Below are 19,122 nucleotides of genomic sequence, written 5' to 3' on the forward strand. Positions count from 1 at the left end.
AGACTTAATAAATGAACACTATATAAGGATACCAATAATTTTAGATCAGAAGTTCCCTTACAAAATGTTAGGTACTAGAAAGTATAGGAGTCAAACCTTGCATGCAACCCATTCCGCAAAAGAGGGATAGTACAGATCCTTAAAGTCATTCAGTGGTCGTGAAATCAATGAAAAGAGGCGCTGAAGTGCAACACGATCACCACTAGTAATGCTGCTTGTAAGGATCTAAAATTTCCACAAACTGGTCTGATATTACTACATATTGAAAATGTGCTACATATTTAAATATTTTCAAAAAATTACTACATATTTAAATTGCAAAAATAAGAAACCAGACTACTACATACTTAAATTGCAAAATAAGAAACGAGAAACTGAGAGGTCAGCATTATGAACCTTAGTAGCTAGCTGTAGGCCTGCGTCCAAAAGAAGAGGACCAGCCGATGGATCTAAGGCAGTTCGGACAGCAGAAACAAGTTGAGCCTAATTTCCATTGAATAATACCATCAATCAACACAGTTTTGCATGAAGGTCAGGAGTCCCATGCACATAGAACAAGATTTCTGTTCTCTCAAGGGCCACCTTGTTAAAAACTACTACCATGAAACCCAGAGAAAACATTTGATTTTGAGAGATTTCACTCAGATTTTCATGAGGTAAACCAGATTTTAAAGTTAAGTTCCAAAGAGATTCCGAGACAAACCTGATACTGTTCCATCAGTAGGTGTCCAGCAAGTTCTGGGTCTTGTACCTTATCAAACTGAGAGGAAAAACCAAAACAGACAAAATTTGGGATTATGCAACATTCATTTCGTATAGAAAAGAAGCAAGAGATTAGAAGCTGGAAAGACAACAATAGGAGAAGGAATGATCCAAACATAACAATCTCAGAAATTTCTTGCTATTACTACACCAAACAGATGGGAAGCCAACAATATCATTACCACCACAAGGATCACAGCTTTTTCAAGATTTGACTGGAAACGTCAATTTACCTCTAGAATTCATGATTTAAGAATTTATAATGGTATACCAAGAAACATTATTGTATATGTTAACCGGGAGGATAGAAAAGTAAAGATATATGAGACACCAATGCTGGTCTATGTTCAATTTACGGTAAACCTCAACGAAGACACAAGTAAAGAACATGAAGGATATGGACGAAACAATCAACACCAAAAATGTTTAAAAAAAAAGTACTGCCAAATTGGAAATGATCAAACTTTGAAAAGAAACCAAAATAAAATAATACGGACATTTTAGCAGTGGTCTGTTAAAATTATTCTCATATACACGAGAATAGAAATAATTTCTTGCTTCTTCAAAATCAAGTACATGAATAACCTTCTTCTACACAAGCCATAGACCAATGCATGTGTTATGAATCTTGGAGCGCATCCAAAAAATAAGGAGAGGGGGATTAGTTCCTGGGGTTTACCAGCTTCAAGATGGCCTGGTTTGTCATTATTCAGATTTAATCCTTTTTATTTTTCTTTTTATTTAATAATTAAATCAACTCGTGAGCTATGATTTAGCTGGCACTTTGAATTTATCACTGACACCCGTGTCGTGTTGTGTCCGACACGACACTCGTGTCCATACATGTTGACACTCCTTTGGACACTTTTAAATGTATTGTTAGAAGTGTTAGATTTAATGTGGGCGTGCAGGCATCTTTTTGTACTGTGTCAAGTGTGACATTCTATCATATTATTGAATATTGTGTTTTCCTCTTTGGAGGTGGGTGCTTCGGAGGCTGAAGTGCGTGCAGCACACCAAGGCCTAAAGTTTTTGGCTAGAGATAGGGTGACTAACATAGTGGTTGAAGCTGACTCCTTAAACGTTATAAAGTGGCTTAACGGATCGAAAAATCGTCCTTGGAGATTTGACAGATTCTTTGATGAGTTATTTGATTGGATGGGAGCATCCCCTTTTGAATTCAAGCATATTCGGCGCTCAGCTAACAAGGTGGCCGATTCTCTAGCTAGAGAAAGGCTGTCTAAAGAATCTCTGTATTTGTTTGATTCTCTTCCTCCTTGATTTTGGTTGGTTTACTCACTAGCTCAGTTGTTTTGTACCCTATCGTTTGTATCTCGACCATCTCGGTCCTTTTAATAAAATTGGCGATCATTAAAAAACAAAAGTGTTCACCTCTTTTCTTATTATTAACTCTTCTTTAACTAATATTTGTTGTAATATCCCCACCCCTGAACAAACTCTTGTCCCAATACCATATTCATAGTATCATATAGGTCGCCCTTTCTCACAGAGCACTGTATATTCTAGATGGAAGAGAACAAGATTAAAGTGATGAATACATTATTATTTGATGTTCTCATGTTTTTAAGAATAAATTTGATTAACTCTAAGATTTATTAGTTGGTTAAATGAATACTATATTTATATTGTTACAAATTATGATTGCAATCCGTAATTTTATGTGTATGTATGTGCCATCATTTCTAGATTTTTAGATGTTGCCATGTTGGACAACTAGTATACATGTCGATACAAGACACACGAATCTGAATCAATTAATCATAATTATATATACTTTCTATTTTAGAAGTGTCCCTATTTCTAAATTTTGGGGGTTTGCCGTGTCCGACACTCCATGTCTGTGTCCGCAAATCATAGCTCGTGAGGCAATGTGGCATGGTTGACGAAAACTCCTTGGAGAGGTGGGGAACGTTTTTCCGAAACATTAAAAAAATGGGGAAATGGTTTCCAAATGCCTGGAAAACACATGGGAAACTTCTGTGAAATATGTGTGAAATGAATGATAAACGCATGAGAAACACAAGGAAAATGTATGTGGAACACAAAGAAAATGTATGTGAAAGGTGTGGAAAATATTTGAAACATACGGGCAACGTTTTGAGAAATCACACCAAAAAATTGTGGAATACATATTAAAAAGGAGAACAATAGTATCTAAAAATAAACATATAAATAAGTAAAAAAATATGTTAAAAAATAAAATATGTAAGGAAAATACATAAATCATCTATGTATGCCTTTGATTTTTTTATTTTTAAAAAAAAAGTTATGTGCATTCCTCACATATTTATCTCGTGTTTCCCTTGTATTTTACAAGGGTTCCCCTTATAATTTCCGAAACGTTTCTAATGCATTTCTTAGACGTTTCTCAATGCATTTCTCATATGATTTTCTATTGCTTCCTCGTTTCTCGTTTCCCCTCTATTTTTTCCTCCTATTTCGTTTCATGTTTTACATCCCAAATTCGTTTCCAACCTGGTAACTAAGGGATACCACCCTAGCTGCGGGTCAGACAAAAAGAAAACAAAAAGGGATAGAAAAACTATTTTCTGGGGCCACAGTTTCATCATCAAATAAAAAGCACATAATCATAACTTTGCTTAAAATTTCAAATATCAACCCATTTCTAAATTCACAAATATAAAAGTAAATATTTAAGTTAACTCCGACAAGTGAGAATCAAAATATGAAGCAAACCTGTTAAAATGAACTTTTTGTGGTTAATTTTGTCATATGGTTTTTTCTGTACATAAATGTTTAAAAAAAAAAACAAAGTAACATCGAAAAAAAACCAGTACCATGCGGCATGTAACAAAACATGTCAAACATAGGCGAGAGTTATTGCATCAAAATTATTGAAGCGAGAAAAGCACAACAGAAAACTGTGCAGGATGGAAATACTTCACATTTTACATTGCCGTACCTTGTCCATAATGGTACATAGAAGTACCACACCGATTGGCCTCATGTTCTCAAACTGGCTTGTGCTTATCTATGACATACAGAAAGTCCAAGATATAACCATGTCCATTTCCATAAACATCATAAGCAAATTTAGTTCTTGAGAATTATGAAAGAGGAACCCATGTGCATTGAGGAGCGTCATTTTGTGTTTAGGACCTGATAAGCAAGAGTAACTAGCTCTTGTATGTGTAAGATTAGCCAATCATCGACAATGGTATGTCCATCAGCGGCCAGCCGCTTTCTTGCCAAAGAGAGATCAAAATGTGCAGGATCTGTCCCAACAGCTTCTGGTAGATAGCTCAAACACCTACATTAAGAAAATCAGTTTGGTCAAGGTAATTGTTTGATATTGATGATGTGTAGAGTGCCTGACAACTGGAAAAAGGGCGGCCTAGTGCACGAGGCTCCCGCCATTGCGGGGTCTGGGGAGGGCCTGACAACTGGAAATAAGTCTACAAATTTATGCTTCAGATAACTGCTAGAAATGCCCCAAGTCAATCTACTGACTGACCTGAGTTGAGTTGGTTTTAACCGTACCATGTGAATTAAAAACTATAGGGTCATGTCTATAATTTTTGCATGCGAATATAATTTTTGAATGCGATTAGAGGGTCATCGCTTTTATCTTAATTCATTATAAAGGGACAAAACCACCAAAGTCAATATCAAATCTAATTTGATCTTCATGGCAGACAAAACATAGCTATTTCATACAGGAGAAGCATTAGGCAGAGGGATTGTTTATTTTCTCTTTGTCTCTACCATCATGTAGATAATGTGTTGACCAGGGCATTGACTAGTACCAAAGATTTATTTCTTGCTGACAAAATGATGCTTATTGATCAATCCAACTGTTACACGATGCTGTCTGTAATACGACGATGTATCATAGGGGTAGTCTGGGTAGTTCAATACTCCATGCCAATATGAGAGGATAGAATCCTACACAGATGTTGATGGGACCAGTTCTATTGACGATGGAAGGTCCACATCTGGATTTTGTACTCTTGTCTGTAGTAACCTAGTAACATTCTATATTTCAAGATTGGCATTTTGACCGATAGAGCAATATCTCAGGTATGAAGTTTTCACATGAGCTTTCTAGCTTAGCCAAGCATTTTCTAATCCAGCACATGAGTGGCTTTTATCCATAAAAGTTGAACATAAATCAAACCCAGGGCATAACTATTTCTACAAAAACATTTGTAGTCATGGAAAGTAGCATTAAGATAGAAATAAACATTTGTAGTCATGGAAAGCAGCATTAAGATAGAAATACACATTTGAAAGATTGCTGTTCTTCTTTAGACTAAAATTGTTTGAGGGGAGACGTAAAACTAGGCTTCAAAACCAACTGTTTAAGAAAGTCACAGGGAAACATTGCAATCAGAAGGCTTTGGAAATAAGTTGCACACTCACGTACTCTGCAGCAAAAACCCTTGTCCGGTATCTGAGATGCTTAACTCTTTTAGGGTGACCACTGTAAACATCAATGGTGGAATCTTGCACCCGCCCTTCACCAGGGCTAGCGATCATGTCTTCATCGTCTTCTCCATAGTTCATTCTGGCATCACCGTCAGAAGTGCCACTTGAAGGATCATTCTCAGATCTGGTATGAGACTCTGGAGGATTCCTTCTTGCTGATGTGGCCAGTACCTGGATGATAGTTTCAGGAATCATGCCAGAACTTATGTCAATACTTAATGGTTGAATTTCATATCTGATGCAATGAAAGAAATGAAGTCTAATTCCAGCATAAAATCATTGCAAGATTACTACCCCTAAAGATACGAGTTGATAAAATCAGCTAAGTTGGATACCAGGTAAACAAACATCATTTCAAATGATATAAGGACTGCTTGATGACGTTGAAGTCATGCTTAGAAAAAAAATAAACACAACTTAATAAGCATAGGATGTGCAGAGATGAAATATACTCCAATAATGTAAGGCACCTCTAGATGTCAGAGACCATTACATCAGTCTTCCAATATGGTAAAAGCAACAACTACCCAAATAAAACCATAGGCCGAGCATGGGAATATGAGGAACAAAAAGAATCCCAACATTAGCAGATGTAGTCACAATGGATGGAGCTTATCTCCAGGAGGAAGAACATTATAGTCAGATTAAAGAACAGAACTTGTAAACAAAGTGAACAGAAAAGGCTGCAGTGGAGAGCCAAAGAGGCAAACAGGAACAAAGTATAATACAATTTTGTATTTCCTTCGAATATAAAAAAGCAGAAAAAGAACAAAGCATACAAAACAAAATAAGGATGAAATAGTGTTCTATCCAGGGGCGCATTAAATATCATATTCACGAAACTAATACCGATGACCATGTTTCTATCCAATCATTGCCAAGGATAAAAGAACTTGGCTTGGTTAATAAGACTCAGCAACTGAACTTTATTTAGGAGAAACCAAGTTAAAATACCAATAGACTAAAGCAGAACTCCAAAATCACTGGGACGATTCCCAGTCATACCAATCCTCTCCAATGTGCAAGATACACAGGTAGTCCATAAGGTCAGCAGGGCCAACCATGAAATCATGGTCATGTTTGTCTTTTATTAAAAATGACTGCATTTCGCCATTTTGGTGGTCTTTTTCTTCATTTTCAAGAAGAGATAAATAAAACGGGGTAAATGATATCTGCACTCCTTGTTTTTAATATGTTAGAATAAGCCTAGTAGCGGCAGTCTCGTCATTGTACTTGTTCTCTTATTATATAAATGCTGTAGTGAGGGGGAGCCTAGCCCTAACACCTTCTCTCCCCCCCCCCCCCCCTTATTCCCAACATGACCCCCCCCACGCCTGTATCCGTAATAGGTCACCCCTAACCCCCGTATTCATGCGGTACTCCCAATACGACACCCCCCCCAAACCTTATATCTGTCATACACCCCGATCCCCACTCCACTTTCGTAACAGATCACAACGATATTCCAATCTTTCGGTAACAACCAACCCTCCTTAACCCTGTAACCTATTCTTCCCTTTTTTGTTTACAAACCCTAACCCTCTTTCCTTACCTCATGCATTAAATCTCTAATAATATTCCCCTCTTTTCTCCGCGGCTCCGAATTCTTCCTTATTTTTTTCTGTTTTATGTCTTCGAGACTCTCTATACCTTCGTTTCGTGGTGTTTCCTTTCGGAGCCGTGATCTCCATTATTGATTTCTCCGATCTTCATCCTTGGAGTTGGCTCTTCTCGTCAGTAGGCTCTCCTTTTTTCTGGTGGGCGATTGTTGTGGGTCTTCCTTCCTTCTGGTCAATTGTTGTCCCTATGGAGCCACTTGTCATTGTGGATCCCTCTCTTGGCATGACCACTGAGGTCCGTGCCCAACCCCATCCCCCCCGGCTTCCTCTTCTTCTCTTAGCTTGGCACCTGCGGAGAGCTCTTATCCACAGCTGAGCACTGCCAAGCTTGATGGAACCGACTACCTATCCTGGAAAGTTGAGGTTGAGAACTATTTTCTTGGATAGGGTAAGGTCAGTTTCCTTCGTCACGATCCTCCCCCGCCCAAGGATCCTACATATACTCGTTGGGAACAGGAGGACGCATTGATTTGGACTCTTCTTTGGCAGAGCATGACCCCTGCCATTTCTTCTACCATGATTCTCCTCCCGACCGCAAAGGAGATCTGGGATCACACTGCCTTGACATATTCCGGAGTTGAGAAACTCACGCGTATCTGTTCCACGTATTCTGAGTGGATGCGTCTGCGCCAAGGTGACATGTCTCTTGAGGCTCACTACGGCTAGTTTGTCTCTTTGTGTCAGCAGCTGGACATATCCATGCCTCTTACCTCCGATGTTACCGTTCTCCGCCGATAGAGGGAACAGGTTCTAGTGGTGCACTATCTTGAGAGCCTGGGTCCTAAGTTCACTCATTTGCGCCATCAGATTCTTGGCCCAGGCAACATTCCGTCATTAGAGGCCTACTCACGTGCACAACAGTGTCTTTGTGATTCTCCATCACAGCTCCCTGTTGACAGTTCTGCTCTAGTTGCATATGATGGTGGTAGTCGCTCTGTCAGGGGCGGCGGTTCATTGCCATGAGCTCAGGGCCGTGGCTGTCGTGGTGACCGTGTTGGTGGTGGACGTGGTCGTCCTTATTGTACCCACTGTCAGCGTGATGGTCACCAGATTGAGACTTAATATACACTTCACCCTGAGCTTCGTCCGCCTCGCTCAGCACATCTCATGACAGCTAGCCCCTTGCTTCTAGCTCTGTCTCTGCACCTGTTGATGATTCCTTCAGCTTTACTAAGGCAGACTATAAGGAAATACAACGCCTTCGTCTGAGTGCTCATCCTCCCACTGCAGGCTTTGCTCAGCCAGGTAGTTCACCCACAACCTTACTCTCTAGCTTAGGATTCTGGATCATTGACTCGGAGCCTTAAATCATATGACTGGTAACTCATCTCAACTCTCTTCTTTTCGTTCTTTTCCATCTAATTCTCAGTCCATTACTCTAGTTGATGGCTCCACTACTCCCATCACTGGTATTGGCACCATGTGTCCCTCGCGTCACCTACCAATATCATTTGTACTGTGTGTTCCTAAGTCTCCCTTTAGTTTACTTTCTGTCAGCCAACTTACGAAAAATTTTGATTGCTCGATCTCATTTTTATCTTCTTATTATGTGTTTCAGGGTCTTTCAATTGGGAAGATGATTGAATCAGGGCGTGAGGTGGATCGGATGTACCGCCTTGACTGCAATCATTCTTCTACCGTTTTACATAGTTCTGTGGATGCCATTCAGTGGCATTGTCGCCTTGGACACCCCTCACTTCAGCGACTCCGCCAGACATCTTTAGTTCATGCTTCTGTTTCCTCTTTTCAGTGTGAGTCTTGTGAACTCGGAAGCACCTCAGAGTGTCATTTCCTTCCCAAGTCGTCAGTCGACTCGATAGTCCTTATCATTTGGTTCATTCAAATGTATGCGGACCTTCTAGAGTCACGTCAAATAATGGATTCAAGTATTTTATAGTCTTTATTGATGATTATTCACGTATGACATGGGTGTATCTACTGAAGGACAGTTCTTAGGTCTTCTGTGCTTTTAAAACTTTCCATGCTGAAATAAAGAATAATTTTGGTTGCAATCTCAAATGTCTCCATAACTTACCAACTTCTCCCAAAGCTTAAGTTGTTGGAGAAAGGCGTTATTTATCTTTTATATTTTAACACTCCCCCGCACGTGTGGCCCACTTGGCAAACAAGTGGCACATGTGGTCCCACTTTGGGCCGACCATCGCATGTGGATTTTTCCTATCCGGGAGGTTTGAACTCGAGACCTTTGGCTCTGATACCATATTAACTTACCAACTTCTCCAAAAGCTTAAGCTATTGGAGAAAGGCGTTATTTATCTTTTATATTTTAAGGAGTTTCTCTCTGGTACTCATGGCTTTCAGGCCTTCCTCTCCTCATGGCATTACACATCAAACTTCCTGTGTTTACACCTCGCAGCAGAATGGTGTAGCCGAGAGGAAATTGCGAAATTTGCTCAAGGTGGTCTGTACCTTGATTTTTCAGATGAGGGTGCCTAAATCTTTTTGGAGTGAGGTTGTTCTGACTGCATGATTTCTGGCAAATCGCCTTCCGTCCTCTGTTAGGTGTGGTGATTCCCCGTATCACACTTTATATCCACAGGAGAATCATTTTCCCCTTACGCCTCGTGTTTTTGGTTGCGTATGTTTTATCCATCATTTAGGTCCTAGTCGGGACAAACTCGATCCTCGGTCGGAACGGTGTCTTTCTGGGTTATTCTCGTACCCAGAAAGGCTATCGTTGTTACAATACCCATCTGCGTAGGTGGTTTGTGTCGGCTGATGTTACATTTTTTAAATCAGAGCCCTTCCTTAGTCCTCCGTCAACCCGAGGTGTCCGTTTCTCTCCCTGTGCTTACGGCCCCATTACCATCACCTCCTGATTGTCATGTTGGTCAAGTTGACTCCTGTGCTCCCTAATTGCCTCCATCGGCTACTGCAAAGCACTATCAGCGGCAGGGTCGGCCGCCTCCTTCTCGACCCGAGACATCACCTTCACATCAAGAGATCTCTTTACCCTCTACCCAGGTATCCTCTCTTCCCTCTCCTATAGTTGTATCTGACTCGCCTATCGCCTCTTGTACCCGCTCTCATTCTACTGCACACCCTATATCTAATTTGGTTTCTTGTGATCGTCTTACTCCTTCTTTCAAAAGTTGTGTGCTCTCAATGTCTTCTGCTGTGTTACCAAAGTCTTTAGATGAGGCTCTAGCTCACCCAGGGTGGCGTGCTTCCATGGACCTTGAGATGGGTGCTCTACATTCCAACCAGACGTGTGATCTAATTTCGCTTCCTTCTAGTGCTAAACTTGTTGGTTGCCGATGGGTATTCTCAATAAAATATTTGCCAGATGGTACTGTTGAGCGTTTGAAAGCTCGACTCATGGCTAAAGGCTATACTCATATGTTTGGTGTTGATTACAATGAAACATTTTCTCCAGTTGCAAAGATACCATCTGTTGCGTTATCCTGTCACTGGCAGTCAATCACGGTTGGCATCTTCATCAATTAGATGTGAAAAATACTTTCCTGCATGGCGACCTCCATGAAGAGGTGTATATGGAGCAACCTCCAGGGTATGTTGCTCGGGGGGAGATGTCATCTTCTGTTCGTCGCCTTAAACTCTATATGGCTTGAAGCAGTCTCCACGAGCATGGTTTGGCAGGTTCAGTGAGGCCGTTATGCGGTTTGGTTTGAGACAATGTGTTGTAGATCTATGAAGCACGGGTACTTAAAATCACCCGTCGTACCCGTGTCGGGTGCGTATCCGGTACGGGTACATCCCGGTACGTCCTGGGTATGCACCCTAGAGATTGTTTAAAAAAAAACCTTGTTTTGTGAATCGGGTGCGTGTCGGGTACGCACCCGACACGTTTAACTTTTTTTTTTAAAAAAAAAACTTAAGTTTGGGGGGTGTGGGGGGTAAAAGTCGGGGGTTAAACATACATATATGTAATGGGGTGGGTTGTGTGGAGTAAAAGGGGGGGGGGGGGGGGTGTTATAAAAAACCCTTAAAACTTGCACGAATTAGGTTTTATTCAAACCCTAACTCATATCTCTCTCTCTCTCCCTCTTCCTCTCCCTCCTCCGACGGCTCTCCCTCCAGCTCCCTCCTCCGACGGAATCTCGCTCCGGCTCTCCCTCCTCCGACGGAACCTCCGGCTCTCCCTTCCACTCTCTTAAAGGTATTTCTCTCTCTCTCTCTCTTCCTCCCTTCTTTTTTCCTCAGATTATGGCAACTGATTGTGTTCCCCAAACCTATTTCCTCATATTAATAGGTTTAGGGCTGACAATCAGTTGTCATAATCTCCAAACTTAGGCCCTTTTCGTTTGAGATTTTGGCAACTGATTATCAGCCTCAAACCTATTTAGGGCTGACAATCAGTTGATCTCCAAATAGGTTTTGGGCTTTTGGCCTTTTGGGAGCACAATCGGTTGTCAAAATCTGAAACGAACAGGGCCTTAAAAGTTAAATCTGAAACTGTGGTATATGGAATTTGCTATGGAATTTTGGGATTTGCTAGTACATGGGATTTGCTAATTGCTAGTATATGGAATTTTGGTATTTGCTTGTATATGGGATTTGCTAGAGAATAGGCTTTACTACAGCCCCTATTTTTTTTTCCAGTCCACTACTAATTATTAGACTGAAAATGACATTGGGCACTGTTTGTTTTTTTATTTTGAGAACAGATTGTGAGTCAAAAGCTGATTCTTGGACTAACAATCTATTGAGATGAATTTTGAGTCCAAGAATCAGCTTTGGACTCACAATCTGTTCTCAAAATCCAAAACAAAGAGGGCTTGCTTAAATGCAAATGTTTGTGCAATAATCTGTTTGAATTATGCAAAACTGATTATTGGATTCAAAATTTTGTTTAATTTTGAGTCCAATAATCTGTTTGGGGCTCATTACATTTAGTGATTTTGCCCTGTTCATTTTAGGCCCTGTTCAGTTTAGGCCCTATTCACTTGTTCAGTTTAGGCACTGTTCTGTTTAATTTTGAGTCCAAAAATCTATTTGGGGCTCATTACATTTTTGGGTACAAATGTACAATAACTGACTAACTGTTGAGTGTTGAGAGTCCTCAATTGCATTGCATTACAAATTTACAATTGTTGTTGTTTGTTGCCTTGTAACTTTGTTTTCTTGGGTTGCAACGTTGCGTGCTAAGATTGTTTTTGTTGTTTAATAGATTTTAGAATGTCTTCATCCGGTGCTAGTAGTGCCACCCAAGCCGCACATACGTCTTCTACTAATGAAGATTTGTCGAAGCCTTTATGGAAGCATGTCTCTAGATTTGATAAAGATCCTAAGGGTGGAGGGAATGTGAGGTGGCAATGCAATTTTTGTAGTAAGAGTTTCAGTAGCTCCTACACAAGGGTTAGGACGCACTTGTTGAAGATAGCGGGACAAGGAATCGGACCATGTGCTAAAGTGAAAGCAAGTGATCTACTTGCAATGCAAAGGTTTGAGGAAGAATGCAAAGAGCGTATGAAGCAAAATGCTCCCAAGAGAGTGCCATTGCTGCCATCATCAAGTAGTAGATCATTGAGTTGCCCAAGTAATATGTATGTCCCTCCACGTTTTGATCTAAAGAGGAAGAAGACAAGTGGTCCAAGTGGAAGTGCGAGTGCTATTGAAAAGGCATTCAACATGGCGGCCCGTGATCACCTACATGGCGAGATTGCTCGGATGTTTTACTCCGGTGGCTTGCCATTTCACCTAGCAATGAACCCACACTATGCGAGTTCATACTCTTATGCGGCCAACAATCCAATTTCAGATTATTTGCCTCCGGGTACAACTTGCTAAGGACGACTCTACCCTCAACCTTGCTCTGAAGAACATATGTGCGGCGAAGAATGTGGAAGCAAATCAAGTTACATATGACAATGTAGTTGGATAACGGATGTTTCGGGAGATGCTAGCATCATTAAGAATTTCATAATAAATCATTCCATGAGACTAGCCATATTCAACGAGTTCAACACTTTGAAGTTGCTTTCCGTGGCGGAGACTCGATTCGCGAGTGTTATTGTTATGCTTAAGAGATGGAAACTCTTAAAGCAAGGTCTTCAAGCAATGGTTATTAGCGACAAATGAACTTGTTATAGGGAGGATGACGTGGGGAAAGCGAGGTTTGTAAAAGAGAATGTGTTAGATGACGTATGGTGGGATTCTATTGACTACATACTCGCATTTACATCCTCCATCTATGACATGCTTAGAGAGTGTGACACGGATACGCCTTGCCTTCACTTGGTTTATGATTTGTGGGATACCATGATAGAGAAAGTAAGGGCGGCGATATATAGGAAGGAAGGAAAGAGGAAAGAAGAGGAGTCCAAAGTTTTTGACGTGGTGCAGGACATTCTTGTTGCTCGTTGGAACAAGAGCAACACTCCACTTCATTGCTTGGCTCATTCATTGAATCCAAGGTTATGTGACTTTAAATTTATTTGGATTCTTAGCTATTTATGTTTATTTCTAAGTTCTAACTTTTAACTTGAAATTTGAAGCTAAATTAGTTTTTTCTTTCTTAAAGGTATTATAATGAGCAATGGCTCAGTGAAGATTCAAGTCGGGTGGCTCCACATAAGGATGCGAAAATTTATACCGGGGGGATAAAGTGCTTCAAGAGGTACTTCATCAATTCCGAGGACCGCACGAGAGCTAATGTGGAGTTCGCCAAATTCTCCATGAAGTCTGGATTATTCAATGATGTTGATTCCATCAATGAACGGTTCACTATCAAGCCTCATGAGTGGTGGGCCATCCATGGTACATGTGCCCCGATGCTTCAAAGCATAGCTTTGACGATTCTTATGCAACCTTCATCGTCATCTTATGCCGAGAGGAATTGGAGCACTTACTCTTTTGTGCATTCTCTCAAAGAGGAACAAGATAACTCCACAACGAGCTCAAGATTTAGTTTTCGTTCATAGCAATCTTCGGCTTCTCTCAAGACAAACTCCACAATATAAGCAAGGAGAGACAAAGATGTGGGACATAGGTGGCGATACATTTGATTCCTTCGAGTATGTAGGGGTACTCGAAGTTGCTACTCTTTCTTTGGCTGATCCGGAGTTGGAGTCCATTGTTTTTACCGACGACATAGAGGACGATGTTGTCGATATTGGAGATGAGGCGACGGACCTCTAGGAATAAGGATTGATGATGCATTGATGCTTTATGTTATTTTGGTGCTTTAATGATGAACTTAATCACGTATGAAATGAAGAGTAATATTAGAATTTTTCATTTTGGTGATGTTATTGTTATTTGATTGCTCTCCTTTTTTTTATAAATATATAATAAAATAATAAAAATATTATTATATTCAACGTACCCAAACGCACCCGCACCCGAGTTTTTTGGAAAATCACGTACCCGCGTACCCGTGTCGTGTCGCACCCACACCCGTGCTTCATTGTTGTAGATCATTCGGTATTCAGTCATCAGTCCTCAACATGGTGCATTCTATTGATTGTATTTGTTGACAATATCATCATCACAGGTAGTAATTCAGGGGGAATCCAGAAACAGAAGACCTTACAAAGAGAGTTCGTTACAAAAGACTTGGGACGCCTCAGATACTTTCTTGGGATGGAGGTGGCATACTCCTCTAGTGGTTTGTCTCTATCATAGAGGAAGTATGTTTTGGATTTGTTGGAAGAGACAGGGAATCTTTGCGTAAAACCTCTGTCTGCACTTATGGATCACAATGTAAAACTAGTTCTAGAAGACCTGTTGGAGGATCCTGACAGGTATAGAAGACTTGTGAGCAAGCTCATATACCTTACCGTTACTCGTCCTGATAGATCTTATGTCGTAAGGGTAGTCAGTCAGTACATGAGCTCCCCACGTACCTCACAATGGAGTGCAGTGATTCAGATTCTTAAATACCTGAAGGATGCACCAGGAAAAGGCCTATTCTTCAAGAGACATGGTCATATGCGAATTGAGGGATTCTCTGATGCTTATTGGGCTGGATTTCCTGCAAGATATTGGACCTTTGTAGGAGGTAACATGATGTCATAGAAAAGCAAGAAGCAGGATGTCATTGCAAAGTCAAGTGCTGAGGAAGAATACAGAGCGATGGCACACACGAGTACAAAGACTATATGGTTGAGATCACTTCTGTCTGAGATTGGTATTGTATCTTCTTTGCCTTCACAGTTGTACTGTGACAACAAGGCCGCCATCTATATTGCGACAAGCCCAGTCTTCCATGAGCGAACAAAGCACATCGAAGTCGACTGTAACTTCATTCGTCAGAGAATCCAGAAGGGGGAGATATGCATTGTATTCACTCATTCTGCAGATCAATTGGCTGATATGTTCACAAAGCCATTGAATAAAGCAAAGCTGAGCGATATTTGTAACAAGCTAGAATGTATAATTTCTACATTCCAGCTTGAGGGGGAGTGTTAGAATTAGGGGTGCAACTCGGGTCGAGTTCAACTCGAACCCGACGGGTTGAACCCGAATTCGGGTTGGGTTGGGTTGGGTTGGGAAAAATCAACCCGAATTGGAAATCGGGTTGGGTCGGGCAACCCAACCCGACCCGAAACCCAATTTCCAATTCCGATATGTGCTTAAATGTGCTTAAAACCCGATTTCAACTGAACACATTTCCCATTGAAGCTAGAAATGTGCTTAAATTTCAACATAAATTTATCCTTCAGTTCAGTTACAAAGAGTTTTTATATGGTGGATGCCTGTGTAGAAATGTGAGCAAAAAAAAACAGTGGGGCCTACAAAAAACATGTGCATGAATTGGAAATCGGGTTGGGTCGGGTTGAGCCCAGCCGGGTTGGAAATCGGGTTGGTTCGGGTTGGGTTGGTGTAGACACCCCATTTTGACCGGACCCGAGTTCGCGTTGCTTGTGCGAAGCCTCGTCAAATCAGTGAGCTGGGGTCCCAAATCGAACCCTAGGGTAGCTTAAGGTCTCCGTAAAATTTCGTCGAGATCCGAGCGCGTTCGCTCAGTGAACGAGCCGAGAGAATGTGCGCAGTGCAGACCAAAAGGAGGGTGATTCATTTGAAAAGGGGGCTGTCCATGGGGGAAAAGGAGGTAAAGATATCATTTTCATGTATAAGGGGGGTAAATAATCCCGTCTGGGACAGAGCCGATTCGCGCGCTTATCAAATTTTGTGCGATCATCATTTAGGGAGTGTGAATATCAACAGCTATTTTTTGTTTATATAAACCTGTAACGAATAATAAAAAAAAAGGAGGTAGGATCTCATTTTTCGCTGTAGCAGAGAGATAAAAAGAGCTTCCATCCTCATCTTCTCCGGCAGATCCCCGGAGCTCCGGTCAAATCCCACCGTCATCTACCTTTTTTCTTCCTACACCTCCATTGAACCTAAATCTCCATCGGGAACCCCCTTCTCCACCGATCTGTCAACCGTGAGATTTAACCCATTTGATTTTAATTCCGGCTGGGAATCCGAATACCTCCACCACCATCTCTTCTACCTCCGGGCTCCGGCCGATCATCGTACCTTGGATCTGATTTCCCTCTTTCAAATTGGTCCGTGAAGAAGAAATCTCATATCTGAGAAGTGAGGAGAGAAAGGAGATTTGCAGAGAGGCTTTGAGCAAGATCTGAGAGAGAGAGAGAGAGAGAGAGAGAGAGAGAGATTTTACTCTTCTTCTACCCTCCGATCGTCTCCTCCGGTCGGATCTGGTCGGATTCCGGTCAATTTCCGGTGGCAAATTCACATTCCTTTTTCTTTGAAAGATCTTGATCATCATCTCCAACATCAATCCTTGTTTTCTTTCTTAATTTTCTTTTTTATTATCTTCTTTTGCTCCATCACACTAAAAACCCTAGATCTGATCAACAAAGTTTAGATTTATCCCTCTCCATTATTTCTATGGTCTAAAACTCTAGATCCGGCTGTAGAAACCTAAGATCTGATTTTCTCTTACCTTGTAAGCTTTGGATCTGGAGATTTTGTGGTGATTGGAGCTGGAAATTGAAGAAAGAGGAAGATCAAATACATCATCTGCTTTCGAATAGAAGAGATAACCAATCAGAGGTAAAATTTCATTTCAATTTCAATTAATGCTTGAGGTATTAAGCTATAATTCCCATTCATGATCCGAATGTTTGGTTAGTTTGTGGTATCTTTGTGCTTGTGGAAATACGTTATGGATTTTATCTTATTTTATATAATTGTGCTTGGAAATGATACTGGCTGTAAGTGTTGTTGATTTTGTTTTCATGGTAAGAAATAATGAAATGAGCGTAAGGTGGTCATTTTTGGAAAAATGCATGTAGATGTGGATTCCAGTGCTTTTATATATGATCATTTGTGTTTGGATTCCCCTGTTAAATGGTGTTGTGGTTTATTGGTTGTGTGAATATCTAGATTTTAATATCAAATGTTGCAAATTGTTCAGTCTCTTGCTAACCATGATTTCAAGTCGTCCGATCTTCCTGAGTTCTATTGTTTTCATCACATTTTTGGTAGATCTAAAAATTATTACGCTGTGTGGTTGATCCATTGTTTATTCTGATCTGCTGAAAGGATAATTGAGTGACTCAACGGATAACTTTGTAGGTCTGTAACATGTTATACTTTCGTGAGTAGTTACTGGTTGGATTTAGAGTTTAAGATGATTAGTCTTTTGCTTTTACATGGTAATTGGTTATGATATGATATAAACTTTGACTTGACTAAGAAGTATCATTCTCGTAAACAGATTAATGTGCAAGCAAAAGGCTTCTGTTGGGTTGATATGTATAAGTATCACCATTTGTTTGTGATGAAAATAATTTTTTTTTAATTATGAACCTGATCTTCATCTTGATTCCTGGCTTCAATCTTGAGTTTATTTTTAATTGAAAAATGAGGGAGAAATGGTACATGTAATGAATTGTCTTTTGCCCTCTTACCTTGAAATATAACAACTCCACGTCGATAATGCCTTTGAGATATGTACACTCACGGTTATGGACTTTGTTTGATTAAAAATGCCTAGGTACTATCTTATTGATGTATACACGGGTTTGGTTCTTCACTGATTTCTGTCCTTCACTGGTTTAGTCTCAATGGTTCATATAATTTACACATTGGTTTGGTCTTTCTATAATTTAGCTTTTAACTGATTCAGTTTCTCATTGATCTGTATGATTTATATGTTGTTCTGGTTTTACACTAGTCCAGTTTTTCACTAGCTTACATGGTCTTATTGCATTATTTTCTTAGAATATTCTCTTTAAGCCACTGGATATGTGCTGTTGTGATATTTTTTTATTGGTCTTAAAACACCCAGTTGCTGCCCTGCTGCCATTAATTCTGTAGTTATATGTTCAGAAAAAAGGACAGTTGGAATTCTTTGGGAATCTCGTGTTTAAGTGTTGGAGAAGCTTTAGAATAAGGCATATTGTACACCATTGTGCCTTCGTTGTCTCCAGCTTGTAATAGGTTGTAAATTTGGGCTTGCATATAGTTTGCTTAATGATCTCAAGAGATAGGGTAAAGATGTAGTCCTATGCTCTTTAACCCGAATCTTATTAAGGTGTTGAGTTCTGTGGTATATGAGGGGCTATATGACTGTTTGTAGTTGTGTAATTAAGAGAATATGTACATGTTTTGGTGCCTTGAAATAAGGCAGCCATGTAATGTTCTTCGCCCAAACAGGGTAATAGCATAGTGTGTGAGTTTAGGACAGTTTATGTATATGCATGTCTAAAAGTGTCACTTGTATCGCAATGGACATATTTGAAGTTGCACAGTTTCATGCCTTAACTGCTCATGCATTTTTACTGTCATAATCTTTCACGTTGAATATGTGCAGTCCACACTTCATTTTAGCATTTGGAACACTTTTTAACTCTCATATGTGCAGTTCACACTTTATTTTGGCATTTGGAGCACTTTTTAACTCTCATATGTGCAATCCACACTTTATTTTGGCATTTGGAGCACTTTTTAACTCTCATATGTGCAGACAACACTTCACTTTAGATTTGTTTTATATGCACGTCCTTAACACTTCACTTTAGATTTGTTTTATATGCACGTCCTTATCTGGAAATGATGCAAATGTAACCATGCTTGATGAGTATCTTAATTAGTAGGACTTATCTTTTGAAGCTAATCATTTCTGGATTCCAACAGCATATTCGGTTCTTGGTTTTCTTGATAATAGTAGGCTGATTTATGTGCTGTGGCGTTTTATAAGGATGATTGAATATTTTTCTTCAGTGCATAATTTTTTCATTATTCATATGATGCTCTGTTTGATACCATCTAGCGGTCATGCTATTGTAATGATAAATCTTTAGTTTGA

The 19,122-nt window shown here is 40.1% G+C and overlaps 1 protein-coding gene across 5 annotated transcripts in view; it reads right to left on the minus strand.

The window, feature by feature from the left end:
- SWEETIE (HEAT repeat-containing protein) overlaps positions 1-19,122 on the minus strand; it is a 135,689-nt gene that overhangs the window by 22,431 nt on the left and 94,136 nt on the right. For all 5 annotated transcript variants that reach the window (XM_077374177.1, XM_077374174.1, XM_077374173.1 and 2 more), the window contains 6 exons: positions 5,171-5,403; positions 3,904-4,054; positions 3,707-3,775; positions 704-760; positions 397-483; positions 97-225 (listed from right to left, as the gene is read on the minus strand). In XM_077374177.1, coding sequence (XP_077230292.1) covers positions 97-225; positions 397-483; positions 704-760; positions 3,707-3,775; positions 3,904-4,054; positions 5,171-5,403 — 726 coding nt within the window. The remainder of the gene's footprint in view (positions 1-96; positions 226-396; positions 484-703; positions 761-3,706; positions 3,776-3,903; positions 4,055-5,170; positions 5,404-19,122) is intronic.

Source organism: Tasmannia lanceolata, unplaced genomic scaffold, assembly GCF_043159265.1.
Source record: "Tasmannia lanceolata isolate RefF3 unplaced genomic scaffold, GAP_Taslan_0.1 ptg000044l, whole genome shotgun sequence".
Classification (NCBI taxonomy): Eukaryota; Viridiplantae; Streptophyta; class Magnoliopsida; order Canellales; family Winteraceae; genus Tasmannia; species Tasmannia lanceolata.